The sequence below is a fragment of the Microcaecilia unicolor genome, chromosome 10 (assembly GCF_901765095.1).
Source record: "Microcaecilia unicolor chromosome 10, aMicUni1.1, whole genome shotgun sequence".
Classification (NCBI taxonomy): domain Eukaryota; kingdom Metazoa; phylum Chordata; class Amphibia; order Gymnophiona; family Siphonopidae; genus Microcaecilia; species Microcaecilia unicolor.
In genome coordinates, this window is record NC_044040.1 from 10,015,000 (window position 1) to 10,030,230 (window position 15,231).

Below are 15,231 nucleotides of genomic sequence, written 5' to 3' on the forward strand. Positions count from 1 at the left end.
CTTTCAATAACAACTAGTGACTAGTGAGGTAATTTAAAATTTGCTGACGATTCAAAGTTGTTAAATCGCAAGAGGATTGTGAAAAATTACGAGACTGGGCGACTGGGCATCCAAATGGCAGATGATGTTTTAATGTGAACAAGTGCAAAGTGATGTATGTGGGAAAGAGGAACCTGAGCTATAGCTGTGTAATGCAAGTTCCACCTTAGGAGTCACTGACCAGGAAGGGGATCTAGGTGTCATCGTTGATGATACGTTGAAACCCTCTTCTCAGGATGCGGCGGCTGTGGCTAAGAAAGCAAATAGAATGTTAGGTATTATTAGGAAAGGCATGGAAAACAAAGTTGAGGATGTTATAATGCCTTTGTATCGCTCCATGGTGCAACCGCATCTCAAATATTGTGTTCAATTCTGGTCACCGCATCTCGAAAAGATATGGTGGAATTAGAAAAGGTTCAAAGAAGGGTGACCAAAATGATAAAGGGGATGGGACAACTTCCCTATGAGGAAAGACTAAAGCAGCTAGGGCGCTAGCTTGGTGAAGAGACAGTTGAGGGGAGGTATGATAGAGGTCTATAAAATAATGAGTAGAGTGGAATGGGTAGATGTAAATTGATTGTTTACTCTTTCCAAGAGCAATGAAGCTACAAAGTAGTAAATTTAAAATGAATCGGAGAAAATATTTCTTCACTCAACGTGTAATTAAACTATGGAATTCATTGCCAGAGAATGTAGTAAAAGCAGTTAGCTTAGCGGGGTTTAAAAAAGGTTTGGATAGCTTCCTAAAAGAAAAGTCCATTATTAAAATTGACTTGGGGAAAATCCACTGCTTACTTCTAGGGTGAGCAGCATAAAATATATTGTACTGTTTTGGGATCTTGCCAGGTACTTGTGACCTGGATTGGCCACTGTTGGAAACAGGATGCTGGACTTGATGAACCTTTAGTCTGTCCCAGTATGGCAATACTTTCATACTTATGTAACCCTGTTTACAGAGCTGGGGGACTTCATGGTCAGAAGAAATCAGTTGTTTGGTCCCCCAAAGACACAACACTGGAAAACATCAGATTTTGTTATTCTAGTCAGCATGGTACTAAACCAGAGATAAATGTATCTCTTCCATAAGCATAATAGCTAGTTGGCTGTTAGCAGCTCTCACAACTGCTAAAGATATCAGCTGGCCCGATCCAGCCATATGATGAAGGCTTGTTAATCTGTGCCCTGCTTGCATGCTCTGGCCTGGCTGGGGAGAGCTTACCTCCTGACCGACTGGGACCACCTGCTGCTGACCAACCACCTGGAGAAACAGAGCGTCTGCCGTCCCTGCTTTGCTGCCTGCTTTCTTAATCAAAATCAACTCCTTGATTGGCTTCAGTTCCTAAGTTTGTGAGTGGGGGTGGGGGGAGCCTTTTCCATTGATCAGGTTGCACTTCTCTTGTTGCGATGAAGCTACAATGTAGTAATTTTAAAACGAATCGGAGAAAATGTTTCATCACTCAACCTGTAATTAAACTCTGGAATTCGTTGCCAGAGAATGTGGTAAAGGCGGTTAGCTTAGCGGAGTTTAGAAAAGGTTTGGACGGCTTCCTAAAGGAAAAGTCCATAGACCGTTATTAAATGAACTTGGGGAAAATCCACTGTTTCTGGGCTAAGCAGTGTAAAATGTTTTGAACATTTTCGGGATCTTGCCGGGTATTTGTGACCTGGATTGGCCACTGTTGGAAACAGGATGCTGGGCTCGATGGGCCTTTGGTCTTTCCCAGTATGGCAATACTTATGTACTTATGTTTTATTGCGCCTAGGGTGTTAGAAGTCCTAATAATTCAGGACTAGGTGAAAATGTGTGTTATCTTTACTCCACCTTGACAGGTACTTAAAACGCAGTACTGTAACATCATTTTGGGTAGTTCTGCTTAAGTGCATCATCTCTGACTAACACTGTTTTACTGCTACCTGATAATAACCTTACTTCTGCCAATATTTCTAATAAACCAGCTTTTCTATTTTTCTTATAATATCTGAGCTTTATCTCTTGTTCTTTCAGTGTTATCTTACAGAATTCAGATCTGTAAGAGGGAGGTTGTGACCCATCCATTAAATAATAAGCAATACAATTTAAAATAAATTCTAGCTTCAGTAGGTAGCCATTATCATTATCATGTACCAAAACACTTCTGCCATTACTGAATGTACACTTCCTCATGTATTCCTACTATTCATGATGTATTGTAAGTCACGTTGAGCCTGCAAAGAGGTGGGATAATGTGGGATACAAATGCATCAAATAAATAATAAGGTGTAATTTTACCAAATGTGCAATTCTGGTCACCACGTCTCAAGAAAGATATAGTGGAATTAGAAAAGGTACAGAGGAGGGCGATGAAAATGTTAAAGGGGGTGGAATGACTTCCCTATAAGGAAAGGCTAACGCGGCTTGGGCTCTTCATCTTGGCGAAAAGGCGGCTGAGGGGAGATATGATAGAGGTCTATAAAATGAGTGAACGGGTAGATGTGAATTCCTTGTTTACTCTTTCCAAAATACTAGGACTAGGGGGCACGCAATGCAGCTACAAAGTAGTAAATTAAAAATAAATCGGAGAAAATATTTCTTCAATCATTGTGTAATTAAACTCTGGAATTCGTTGCCAGAGAATGTGGAGGCAGTGCTTGCAAATCTCTCTTATGAATATTCATTGTAAATAAGCAAAGGGGCAGATGATCCGCAAACTCCAAGGTGGAAACTATACAAAGCAGATCGTTAATAAACCAAAATATATTGTATTGATATTACCAAGTTAAAATATGCATACAATAGCCCGACACAGGCCGTGTTTCGCCCAACTGGGCTGCTTCAGGGGCTATACAGTAATTCTCCACCACCAAAATAGAAATATGATGATGAAAGCAAATATACAGTCGATATCCTGAAAAAAACGGCTCATCCAGAAATGCAGAAACAATTGGTTATGGACCTGAGGTCGTACAAACAGCCTCTTATCTCCAAATGTGCTGAAAAAACATTGTAAATATCCTGAAACCCCGACCAGTTGGGGTGCCTCCAGGGCCAAGTTTGGGAACCACTGCCCTAGAGAAAAGGAGGGATAAGGAGAATATGATACAGATGTTTAAATACTTAAAAGGTATTAATATGCAAACTAATTTTTATCAGAGACGAGAAGGTAGTAGAACTAGAGGCATAAGTTGAGGTTGCAGTGTGGGAGACTTGGGAGCAATGTCAGGAAGTACTTTTTCACAGAAAGGGTTGTGGATGCCTAGAATGCCTTCCCACTGGAAGTTGTGAAGACAGAAATGATGATGGAATTCAAGAATGTCTGAGATAAATGCAGAGGATCACTACATATAGAATAAGGATGGAATCCAATGAAAGCAAATCTTAAATGACCTCATAACTGGAGTGAGCTTTGACAGCAGCTTCAGAGGACGGGAAGGAAGACCAATTCCAGGCAGACTTCTATGGTCTGAGCTGCAAAATTGGTAGGGAGAGATGGAGATAAAATTATACCAGTATTTAATCATGATGAACCTGGGCAGAGTACCAAATTCAACTCTGGCTCATCTTGATGGGTAGATGAGGTGGACCATGGATGGGTTTATATGCCGACACTTATGGGCCGATGATCAGAAGCAAACGCAGGCATTAGAGACTGTTAGCGCCATACTAGCGCCTGCGTTTGCCACAGCCCATGATCAGAGCCTCCGAGCATGTGAAACAATGCGCTCGTAGGCTCTGAATGCAACTAGCATGCAAATACATGCAAAACAGGGCTCAGCGCAAGTAGCATGCAAATGCATGCTAAACCTATTCCTCTCCAATGATCAGCGATCTGCGCACCAAAGATTGGCTCGCTGATTGTGGCAAACCCTACGCCAGCTTGGAGCTGGCATTAGGGTTTGCAGACCATTGGGGAGGAATGGTGAGCCCTGTCCAGCATACTCGCAGGCCCCCATTCCCCACAATGCAGCAGCCCCCCCCCCTCACAAGAACCCCGACCGGACCCCCCCTCCAGTGACAGGGGGCTAGAGGTCCAGCAGACCTCCGGTCCTCCAACACAGGTTCAGGGGGGGCTGGAAATCCAGTGGGTCTCCAGCCCCCACAACCCCCCCAGCATCCTCTCCGATGTCCCTGGTGGCCCAGTGGGCTGTGGGTGATTCCCCCCCCCCCCCCACCTGGTGGTCTAGCGCCCCTTCCCCACTCCCTTATATGGTGTGAAGCCACGCCCAGTGCATCCCATTTTCGAGGCGGCGCCAATGGAAGAGGAGGGAGGCCACCTCCCTCCTCCAGCAAATGTAGGGGGGTGGGGTAGGGTCACTAGACCACCAGGTGGGGGGGATTGACCCGCTGCCCACTGGGGCACCAGGGACAGCTGGGGGGGGGGGGCTAGGGGGGCTGGAGACCTTGTGTCGGGGAGGGGGGTTGAGGGACTGGAGGTCCACCGGACCTCCAGCCCCCATTTTGCTTGGCTTGGGGTGGGGGTAGTTGAGGTCTGGTGGTCCCATGGACCTCCAGCCCCTATGTTTGACAGGTCTAGGCTTTTGACATCCCAGACCTGTCACACTTCTACCCTATGATCAGAGAGAATAGCATGCTTAAATTTGCATTCTATTATCTCTGATGATAGTGGTGGTAAAGCCGAGCGCTGTTTGGCACAGTGTGGGGCTTTCGATCATCTGGCATTACTATGTTACTATGTTAAAGGGGATGCAGTGGACTGCAGTGATGTGGGAAGTCGGGAGTTGTTTGGATCTGCCAGAATGTATGGTTTTTTTTTTTTTTTAATGGCATCTGGACTGGCACATTTTAATTCACACAACTTTGAAACTTTATTTGATTTACAAACAAATGCATATATCCTTAATTTCTGAAAGACTCCTTCCAGAAAGCTTCTCTTATTGGCACTAAGACCAGTCACTAGGTTCACTGATGGTAATTAAACCCACCCTTATAGTTTACTAAGTATGCAGGAAACCAAGATTTATTTGAATTCTAGCTAAGGGTACGTGAAATAGGAAATAAATTGTTCATGAGTCTTTCACTTTTTTCTTGCACCTAGAGAACATTTTTGAAACCTGCACAGGACGTCCAATCCTGCAGGTACCTCATACTGCAAGCTCATTTTCAGAAGGAAGCCCTGCTGGTTCCAGGACACAGGCTGTCTTCTGTGCTTGGACATTTCCACCTACTGGAAAGCATCAGCAGGACTTTTTCAGTGGAAGCCCAGAGCTTGCTACACACATACTACTACTACAAATCACTTCTATAGCGCTACAAGGCATACGCAGCGCTGTACACCATAAATGAAACAGACAGTCCCTGCTCAAAGAGCTCACAATCTAAATATGGAATGTTGCTAGTGGAATAGCAACATTCCATGTAGAATCTCAAGTAATAGCAACATTCCAGAATCTCAAATAGTAGCAACATTCCATGTTCCACTGCACTAACCACTAGGCTACTCCTCCACTAGCAACATTCCATCTAGAAGCCTGCCCTTGCAGATCAGCAATGTGGCCCGCGTTGCTGATCTGCAAGGGCAGGCTTCTATATTACTACTACTACTACTAATCACTTCTATAGCGCTACAAGGCATACGCAGCGCTGTACACCATAAATGAAAAAGACAGTCCCTACTCAAAGAGCTCACAATCTAAGTATGACAAGTAAACAGAACAGCTATAAGCTCTGTAAGAAAAGGAATGTTTTTGGGTAGCATATGGAGGACTATTATGCACTCATTATCTCCATGGGAATTGGGCGGGGTGGAATGGAGATCTGCAGAAAGGTGCATGGGAAACTGCTGTGGTGGTGGTGGGGGGGGGGGGGCAGTATTTCATGGCTGTGGTGAGATGCCAGCCCTTACATGCACTTTCTACCTCTCGCCTCATCCCATCCCTCTTTGGGGTGGGAAGGGGGGTGACACGGCAATCTTCAACTGAAAAAGCATTCAAAATTGTCCTAAATTTTAAGAATTTACAGAAGTAGTGGGAAGGTCCTCATTTCTACACACGAGACAAAGAAAAGTAGAAATCAGAGTATCACATATCTCATTTATTTTTTTTTTTTCAATTCCAGTGAAGACATTTTGAGAAAACATCCGATTGTTCCTTTAGATACAGACTAGGACTTTATGTGGAGGTATTTCTGGGGACAGAGCTGTAGCGAGGTTGCGATGGATGTGCTTATGTTGTAAATCATCATAGGCATAGCGTACGTGTACACATTTACATCTGATTCAGAGAAAGTGTAAATACTTGTATGTTCACATATTCTGTCTGCTGATTACGTCTGTGTTGCATTTATAAAACAGAAAAGCAAATGCGAGCGAAGCAATGCATCCATTTAAGTTCTATAGCACCAAGGCACCCAAGATTATGCGTCTATATATTATTTCATTTATATGTTGCAGTCTTTCAGACACAGCTTATTCCTGGAACCGAAGGGATTCTTTATGCTGTAAACTTGGGAGCATCTAGTGAAATTAGTGAAGTGAAACTTGAGGATAAATGGCTGACGTACAGAACGCTATACGTGTCTTCAGCCTCATGCATACAGTGAGAGATGCACTACGCATGGCAAAATGTGTGCAGTCAACATGAATAGAAAGTAAGCACTTTGACACGCTTATATTGATTTAAAATTAGGATACATCCAGCAACGTGGAACAGCTTGTAACAAGACTGTACTTTTTCCTTATCTGGGTCATTTAGCATCATGGCGATGCTTAACTAATTTGTCTGACTTATAGTAGTGCAGCAGAGCGTGCTGGAGGTGGACTATTAGGGCCTCTTACGAGTCCCCTATTTAATTTTTATAATAAACCAAAGAATGTCTCACTGAGGGAATTAAGAAGAAACTGGTAGCACAGTGTTGAGAACATTAACCTTGTGAAATAAACCATTCAAAAAATTCTCATTGTTTCTGGAATTCGCTGCCGGAAAAGGTGGCTAAGGCGGTTAGCGGACTTCAAAAAAGGGTTGGACGGCTTCTACTACTACTATTTAGCATTTCTATAGCTCTACAAAGCGTACGCAGCGCTGCACAAACATAGAAGAAACACAGTCCCTGCTCAAAGAGCTTACAATCTAGTAGACAAAAAATAAAGCAAACAAATCCTGGAGGAAAAAGCCATAGAATGTTATTGAATGGACGAGGGAATAATACAGTATTTCTAGGATGGGCGGGACAAATTGCTTGTTCTTTTGGCCGCTGTCGGTGACAGGATGCTGGGCTCGATGGACCCCTGGCCTGTCTCAGCATGGCGATGCTTATGTACTTTGTACCTGAATTTAGGTTCTTAAATGAAGTACATAAGTACATGATTGTAAGCTGAGTTTAGGTTCATGCTTTGTTTGGCTGAAAAGATTTCCTAAGTTTAGACATTAAGTTATGTGCCTAACGCTGAAAATCAGTGCAGGATACCTAACATTTTCCCCATTCTAACTCGTCCTCTGTAGCCACCACTTCTTACAGACCTAAATTTAGAAACCTAGTGAAAATAGGTACCTTAATTTAGGAAAGGCACCTCAATCCTTTTAAAATTTAGCTACTATGTTATCTAAGGCTTTTGTTGTAATAAAACCAGTATATTATATCTTTCTGTAGACAGAGATAATTCCCAAACGTCTATACTAAGAATAAATTGCTCATTATTTTATTGCAATCTTTATTTCCAAAACGTTTCGGAGCTTCAAGGCTGCTAGAGGAAACTGTAGATTTCTGGTACAAGGTAATCTTTGTAATGTCCATCGATGAAGCCCTTTCCACTGTTGTGTACAAACCAGCAGCGGACATCAGTTCCGGTCGCTGTGTCTGTCCTGTAGTCCTTCTGCCATCCCCTGAAAATCAACCAGCAAAAAATTCAATTCAAATCAATTCTTGTATACTGCTAATATCCCCTTTCCAGGGTTCAGTGCGGTTTACAATCTAGGTGAGACACAAGCAGATAGTGTTAATGTGAGGTATGAGAAAATTTGATATCTTTATGTAATGTATTAATAGGGCTTTTTTTGAGGGGGTACTACTACTACTACTACTATTTAGCATTTCTATAGCGCTACAAGGCGTACGCAGCGCTGCACAAACATAGAAGAAAGACAGTCCCTGCTCAAAGAGCTATGTAATAAAAGTGAGCCAAGTATAGGACAATCAAGCCATTGTGACATCACTGATGAGGTTGGCTCTTATTGGTGGACTGAGGCATTATGACATCACAATATTAGCTCTGGTTACAAGAGACTACTACTACTACTATTTAGCATTTCTATAGCGCTACAAGGCATACGCAGCGCTGCACAAACATAGAAGAAAGACAGTCCCTGCTCAAAGAGCTTACGATCTAATAGACAAAAAATAAAGTAAGCAAATCAAATCAATTAATGTGTACAGGAAGGAGGAGAGGAGGGTAGGTGGAGGTACTTGGAGGTACTGAGTACCGGCACCTTTTCTATCGTCTACTAAAATTGACCCAAGTTTTAATGAAAGAACTCAAGCTCTACACACAAATTCTGCCTTGTCATTGATTCTGTGATTGGTTGCAAGGGGCCTGGTTATTGTGGGATGGGTCCCTCAGTGATCACCCCACCCCTGTAGGGTGGCCTGGCATTTGAGTACCGGCACCTTTTTCATTAGAAAAAATAAACTGTGTATTAGATCAAAAATATTAGAAGACAGGACAGTGGGTGGTACTAGCAGGTATAAATCATATTGATTATGAAGCAGTCTTTGGGAAGAGAGAGGTTTTTAGCCTCTTTCTGAAGCTAAGGTAGCTATTTTCTATTCCAATTGCAATAGGTAGAGTGTTCCATATTTTAACTCCAAGTATGGGGAAGAGAGAGCTGTAAATCTTCTGATATCACGTTGTAATAAAGATGTCTAAAGGTCATGGGTCGATAGCATTCTACATCTGACTTTAACCAATGATAACAATCAGTAGTAATGAATCAGATTTTTATACTGGCTCTTGCCCAAATGGAATTCATCACGACTATCAAATTAATTTTGAACATGTAGGTCTGTCCCAGCCAGGGGCGTAGGAAGGGCGGGGCGGTGGGGGCAGTCCACCCCGGGTGCACGCTGTTGGAGGGTGCAGAGAGCAGCCGCGCGCCTGTCGGCTCCGCTGGTTCCCTGCTCCCTCTGCCCCGGAACAGGTTACTTTATGGTTTCGATGAAGTCATTTTTATTTTTGTGTATGTGCAGATGGCCAGCACTTATCCGGTCAAGGGCCGATATTCGGCCTCGTAACCGGATAAGTGAAACCGGACAAAGATAGGACTGTGTTTTATGCAGTGGCGTAGCTACATGGGGCCAGGGGAGCCTGGGCCCCCCTAAATTTCCTCTGGGCCCCTGGTTTTGCTGGGGGGGCCCCCAACCCCCGCCAGCTGAAGCCTTATCCGGCACCGCCGTGTTGCCTGCCCTGTTCTGTCTTCCCCTCACGTCCAGCACGCTCCTTTTAGTGAAACTGAGCATGCTCAATTGCACTTAAAGGAGCATGCAGGACGTGAGCAGGCCAGGCAACGCGGTGGCGCCGGAGACCGGCATTGGGGGACTTTGCCAGTCAAGGTATTTGCTGTGGCAGTGGGTGGGGAGCGGTAGGGCGGTGAGGCAGCGGGGCAGCAGACCAAAATGTGCCCCCCCCCCACCTTTAGCTATGCCCCTGGTTTTATGCAGTCCAATTTGGCCAGTTAACCAGATAAGTTTGGATCCTGTCCCAGCTCTGCTCCCAGCAGCCTGTCTGAAACATAGCCAGTGAGAGGAGATTCTCGATGGCACGATCCAATTAAGCCTCTCCTACCCTGTTAAATCGCTTTGAATTTTGACCCCCTATTTTAAACTTTGAGTTTCACTTATTTTGCAAAATTGCTTTGGTAGGTTTCATGTTGCTGAAATTTTGCTGAGAAATCACTCAACTAAGAGTTACGAGGGATGCCTCCTTGAGGTGGTTCTACCCTGCCTCAAGTGACTTAGACTCGACCTGTTTAATCAATCTGTGAGCTGCTGGTAGAATAGTATTCTTTGTCTTATTAAAGAGAAAGCATTCAGAATTTTTCTGGAACAATCACTGTTTGTGAACACAACCGAGTAAAACGATAATAGCTGCAGCATATACCTTAAAAAATGCAGTCTATAATTTTGAAATAATGACAGAGCCCTACCTGGTGACAGTGAGCTTGTGTCCTTTCACACCCATGGTGGCCTCTGGCTTCTCTGGATTGGAACCGGGTCTCACATTAGTGATCTGAACTTCTGGTTCACGCGTAAACTGCCCTGGAGGGGACAAAAAAATCCCAAAACAACATCTCAGTGTAGAGTGAAGAAACCTTTATTTATAATTTGTGTGGGGTGGAGGAGTGGCCTAGTGGTTAGAGCACCAGTCTTGCAATCCAGAGGTGGCTGGTTCAAATCCCACTGCTGCTCCTTGTGATCTTGGGCAAGTCACTTAACCCTACATTGCCTCAGGCACAAACTTAGATTGTGAACCCTCCTGGGACAGAGAAATATCCAGAGTACCTGAATGTAACTCACCTTGAGCTACTACTGAAAAAGGTGTGAGCAAAATCTAGACCCCCAAAGAATAGCAAGATTCTGGAATCCCAATGAGTAGCAGCATTCCATGTAGAACCTCAAAGAGTGACAGTAGTGGAGGAGTAGCCTAGTGGTTAGTGCAGTGGAACATGGAATGTTGCTATAGTGAAGGAGTGGCCTAGTGGTTAGAGCACTGGTCTTGCAATCCAGAGGTGGCCGGTTCATATCCCACTGCTGCTGCTTGTGATCTTGGGCAAGTCACTTAACCCTCCATTGCCTCAGGTACAATTGCCTAGTGATCTACCGACTAAGATTGTGAGCCCTCCTGGGACAGAGAAATATCCAGAGTACCTGAATGTAGTTCACCTTGAGCTACTACTGAAAAAGCTGTGAGCAAAATCTAAATAAAATACCATTGAGTAATTTAACTTGGATTGGAGGATCTAAAAGGGGCAACTATACCCTATGCTGGGAGGCAGAGCCTTGTCCTCCTGTTACTTCTCTTATGATAGGTTTTGAAACCAAATGCTGGTGCTATGGGCTGTAGGGAAGTGTTAAAGGATTTCAAACACATTATATTTTTTTTAACTGCCCTTTTCAGGAGCCCCATTTTTAATCCTCTGTCTTTGTTGTTATCAAGCAAAGAGGCTGGGAGAAAGCAGGTATGAAATGAAGGAAGCTTTAAAATATGCTTATTTATTTGGATTTTGCTCACACCTTTTTCAGTAGTAGCTCAAGGTGAGTTACATTCAGGTACTCTGGATATTTCTCTATCCCAGGAGGGCTCACAGGGAGGGATAAATGACTTGCCCAAGATCACAAGGAGCAGCAGTGGGATTTGAACCGGCCACCTCTGGATTGCAAGACTGGTGTTCTAACCACTAGGCCACTCCTCCACTAGCAACATTCCATGTAGAAGTCTGCCCTTGCAGATCAGCAACGTACGTGCAGGACGTCAGACTCACAGAAACAGAAGCCTGCGTGGCCGCGTTGCTGATCTGCAAGGGCAGGCTTCTACATGGAATGTTGCTAGTGGAATAGCAACATTAACATTCCATGTAGAATCTCAAATAGTAGCAACAGAATCTCCAATAATAGCAACATTCCATGTAGAATCTCAAATATTTATTTGGATTTTGCTCACACCTTTTTCAGTAGTAGCTCAAGGTGAGTTACATTCAGGTACTCTGGATATTTCCCTGCCCCTGGAGGGCTCACAATCTAATTTTGGCAATGGAGGGTTAGGTGACTTGCTAAAGGTCACAAGGAGCAGTATTGGGATTTGAGCATTGGTTCTGACATCCACCTCTGGATGTCAAAACCAATGCTCTAACCACTAGGCCATTCCTCTATGTTTCCTTTCTTACTGTAGCTCAAGGTGAGTGACTTTCAGGTACACTGGGTAGTTGTATCTTTCAAGCAGTCAGTGTACCAAAGTAAATTTTTTCTTATGGCGGTGAAGGTTTTTCATTGCTGTGAGATCATTTTGTACCTTTTTGGAATTCAACTACCCTTGAACTGTTGGGCAAGTATCACCTTAAAACAGCGGTTCTCAACCCAGGCCTCAAGACACGTACGGACAGTCTGATTTTCAGGATACCCACAATGAATATGCGTGAGATAGATTTGCATGAAGTGCCTCTGTCATCTGCAAATCTATTGAAATGTTTACACTCAAGCTCAATCTCAATATATCCGAAATAGAAATTCCCAACGCCGGCTCACACTACCAGCATATTACTGGCGGGGATAGTGCTGGGCAGACTTGTACGGTCTGTGCCCTGAAAATGACAGTTATAAATCAAGGTAAGATATACACAAAAAATAGCACATATGAGTTTGTCTTGTTGGGCAGACTAGATGGACCGTACAGGTCTTTTTCTGCTGTCATCTACTATGTTACTGTTGTGGACATACTATATTAATTGTGGAGAAAAACAGCCTCAGAATCCCCGCCCAGCCAGTCCCCCTCAGAGGACTATAAGGCTTAGACTCGGCGTACCATCATATGGCTGTGAAAAAACTCCACATCACTTATCAGCCACCAATTTTTCTAAGGTGTACTGTCCTGTATTAGTGTCTGTCCACCCACTATGTCTATAAATCTGTACTGTTATCAATTGAATGCACAAATAACAATTACTTCGCAGAGAAGTCAGCCCAAAAACACTTAGCTCATATTCATGCTGCAGTGTCCATTCCAAATGGCGCTTCTCAAAGCTTAATCCATATCCCGACAGGGGAACCCCTGTTTCGCCGTTGCTGCGTCAGGGGTAAATTCCAATCAATTTCTCTCAAATATTATGCATCCACTGTCTTCTCTCATGTCCCGTTGCTTCCTGAAGCTTACTGCCCAAAACGGTAAAAAAATCTATCTCATGCATACTCCTTGTGAATATCTTGGAAACTAGACTGGCTTGGTGTGCCCTGAGGACTGGGTTGAGAACCCCTGTCTTAAAGTCAAGCCTGGGACAACCTTTTTTCAGGAACTCTTGTGTGCTGTTTCATTAGCTTCAAACAGCAGAAGCTAAACAGGGAACCAAGGCCAAAGTAGGAATGCTACAGTATTATGGGATGCACTGACATATTCACCTATGAGTCCATGAGCAGTGGGAGAAAACTTGTTTGTGTGGGGAATGTAGATTCCAAGGAAGTCTACATTGACCGGATGTTTCTTCCAAACGCGATGGAGCAGCACCAGAAAAGTCATCTCTTCGTTCACCGAGATTGTAACATTGCTGTTTTTCTTCACAGAGATGATCAGGCTACAGAAAGACATTAGAAATAGTATTTATTGAGGAATGACAATATTTTGTACTCATCTGCAATGTCATATCCATGGCACGAGCACCAACTGTGTACTGGAACTTGCTGAATCTTTTCACTGAACATTTTGGAAGTTGCTTCAATACAGGCATCCAGCAAGCCGGTAAATGTATACACTTGGTTCTTTCTGACGGCTCTTGGGTGGCCACCTGGTTTCATCTTTTTTTTCAAAGATGCTGAGCCAGTCCTAAGTTTCACCCCACTATGTGTATGGAGATGTAGCTCTGAATTCCAGATGAAAAACAGAATTACATCTTCACTACATGCACTAGAGTAGACCTTGGACTAAAGCCTTCCCGGAAGAAATGGAGACAGCGGGCAACCACAGCAGCGTGTATATGGCATGGTATGGGAGTGAGGTACATGGACTAACCGGTGCCAGTCCTAGTTGAGTGGCATGAGCGCAGAGGAAGGATCACTAGATGAATCATCTCTGAAGCTTACTTACAAATGGGGGATTATCCTACTCTGTATTGCTCACTAGAAGCTGTAGTCCCATCCCCGGAGACTTAGCAGCCTCATTGGGATTACTTAACTCTATATATTCATCCCAGAGTTGTATTCTCTTTTCTGGAACCTTATCAGCTTCCTTGCACCTACTGTTACTCTATTTCCCACTCTGTATATATTCCCGGAGTTGGTTCTCTCCTCTCCAGAACCTGTAAGCCACATTGAGCCTACTGCTGTGCGGGAAATTGTGGGATACAAATGTAATAAATAAAATAAACTTGTGAACTGCCACCCCTTGAATATACCAGTACTCTGTATAAGTGTGCAGGTCACATGCCCCTAAAACCGACTCTGTGGCTAAAGCAGCTATAATGACACACACTTTGCAGTTTCTGGGCATCTAGGGCTTTGTGTTCCCATTCTGTTAACAAAAAATATGAGCTTGTAGGACAGAATGAGAATATTTACACAGCTAAACAGCTTCCAGACTGAGAAAGCTTTGTATACCCCAGCTTCAGCTCTGCAGGGTCACAGAAAATAGACAGAAAGGCAATATATCAAGAATCAAATAAATAATGAATACAGTTCTTGCATCTATGAATACCTTGGAGACACTTGACCACTTTTCCTAGAAATGTCCCTTGAGTAATCTTGTAGAGTTTCATCAACTAGGAGGTTACAGGCCTTGATAACCCTACTACTACTACTACTATTTAGCATTTCTATAGCGCTACAAGGCATATGCAGCGCTGCACAAACATAGAAGAAAGACAGTCCCTGCTCAAAGAGCTTACAATCTAATAGACAAAAAAAATAAATAAAAGTAAGTAAATCAAATCAATTAATGTGAACAGGAAGGAAGAGAGGAGGGTAGGTGGAGGCGAGTGGTTACAAGTGGTTACGAGTCAAAAGCAATGTTAAAGAGGTGGGCTTTCAGTCTAGATTTAAAGGTGGCCAAGGATGGGGCAAGACGTAGGGGCTCAGGAAGTTTATTCCAGGCGTAGGGTGCAGCGAGACAGAAGGCACGAAGTCTGGAGTTGGCAGTAGTGGAGAAGGGAACAGATAAGAAGGATTTATCCATGGAGCGGAGTGCACGGGAAGGAGTGTAGGGAAGGACGAGTGTGGAGAGATACTGGGGAGCAGCAGAATGAGTACATTTATAGGTTAGTAGAAGAAGTTTGAACAGGATGCGAAAACGGATAGGGAGCCAGTGAAGGGTCTTGAGGAGAGGGGTAGTATGAGTAACCCTACCAGTAAATCATTCTTTCTGAAGAATCAAATATAATTTTCCTTTTGGCTTTATCAGTGTATGTCTTCTGATTGAAGATGACACTTCATTCCCATACCTTCTGGAAAGAATTCCAGAACATTTTAGCGTGTGCTATTTCATTTAGAGTGCATTAAATAACGCACCC

General features: G+C 43.6%; 1 protein-coding gene across 1 annotated transcript in view; it reads right to left on the reverse strand.

The window, feature by feature from the left end:
- Positions 1–7,645: 7,645 nt before the first annotated feature.
- The window catches only part of ITIH2 (inter-alpha-trypsin inhibitor heavy chain 2), a 73,219-nt gene continuing 65,633 nt past the window's right edge, over positions 7,646–15,231 (reverse strand). Inside the window, exons 19-21 of the mRNA XM_030215953.1 lie at positions 13,133–13,305; positions 10,171–10,282; positions 7,646–7,854 (exon numbers count right to left, since the gene is read on the reverse strand). Coding sequence (XP_030071813.1) covers positions 7,716–7,854; positions 10,171–10,282; positions 13,133–13,305 — 424 coding nt within the window. The 3' untranslated portion in view covers positions 7,646–7,715. The remainder of the gene's footprint in view (positions 7,855–10,170; positions 10,283–13,132; positions 13,306–15,231) is intronic.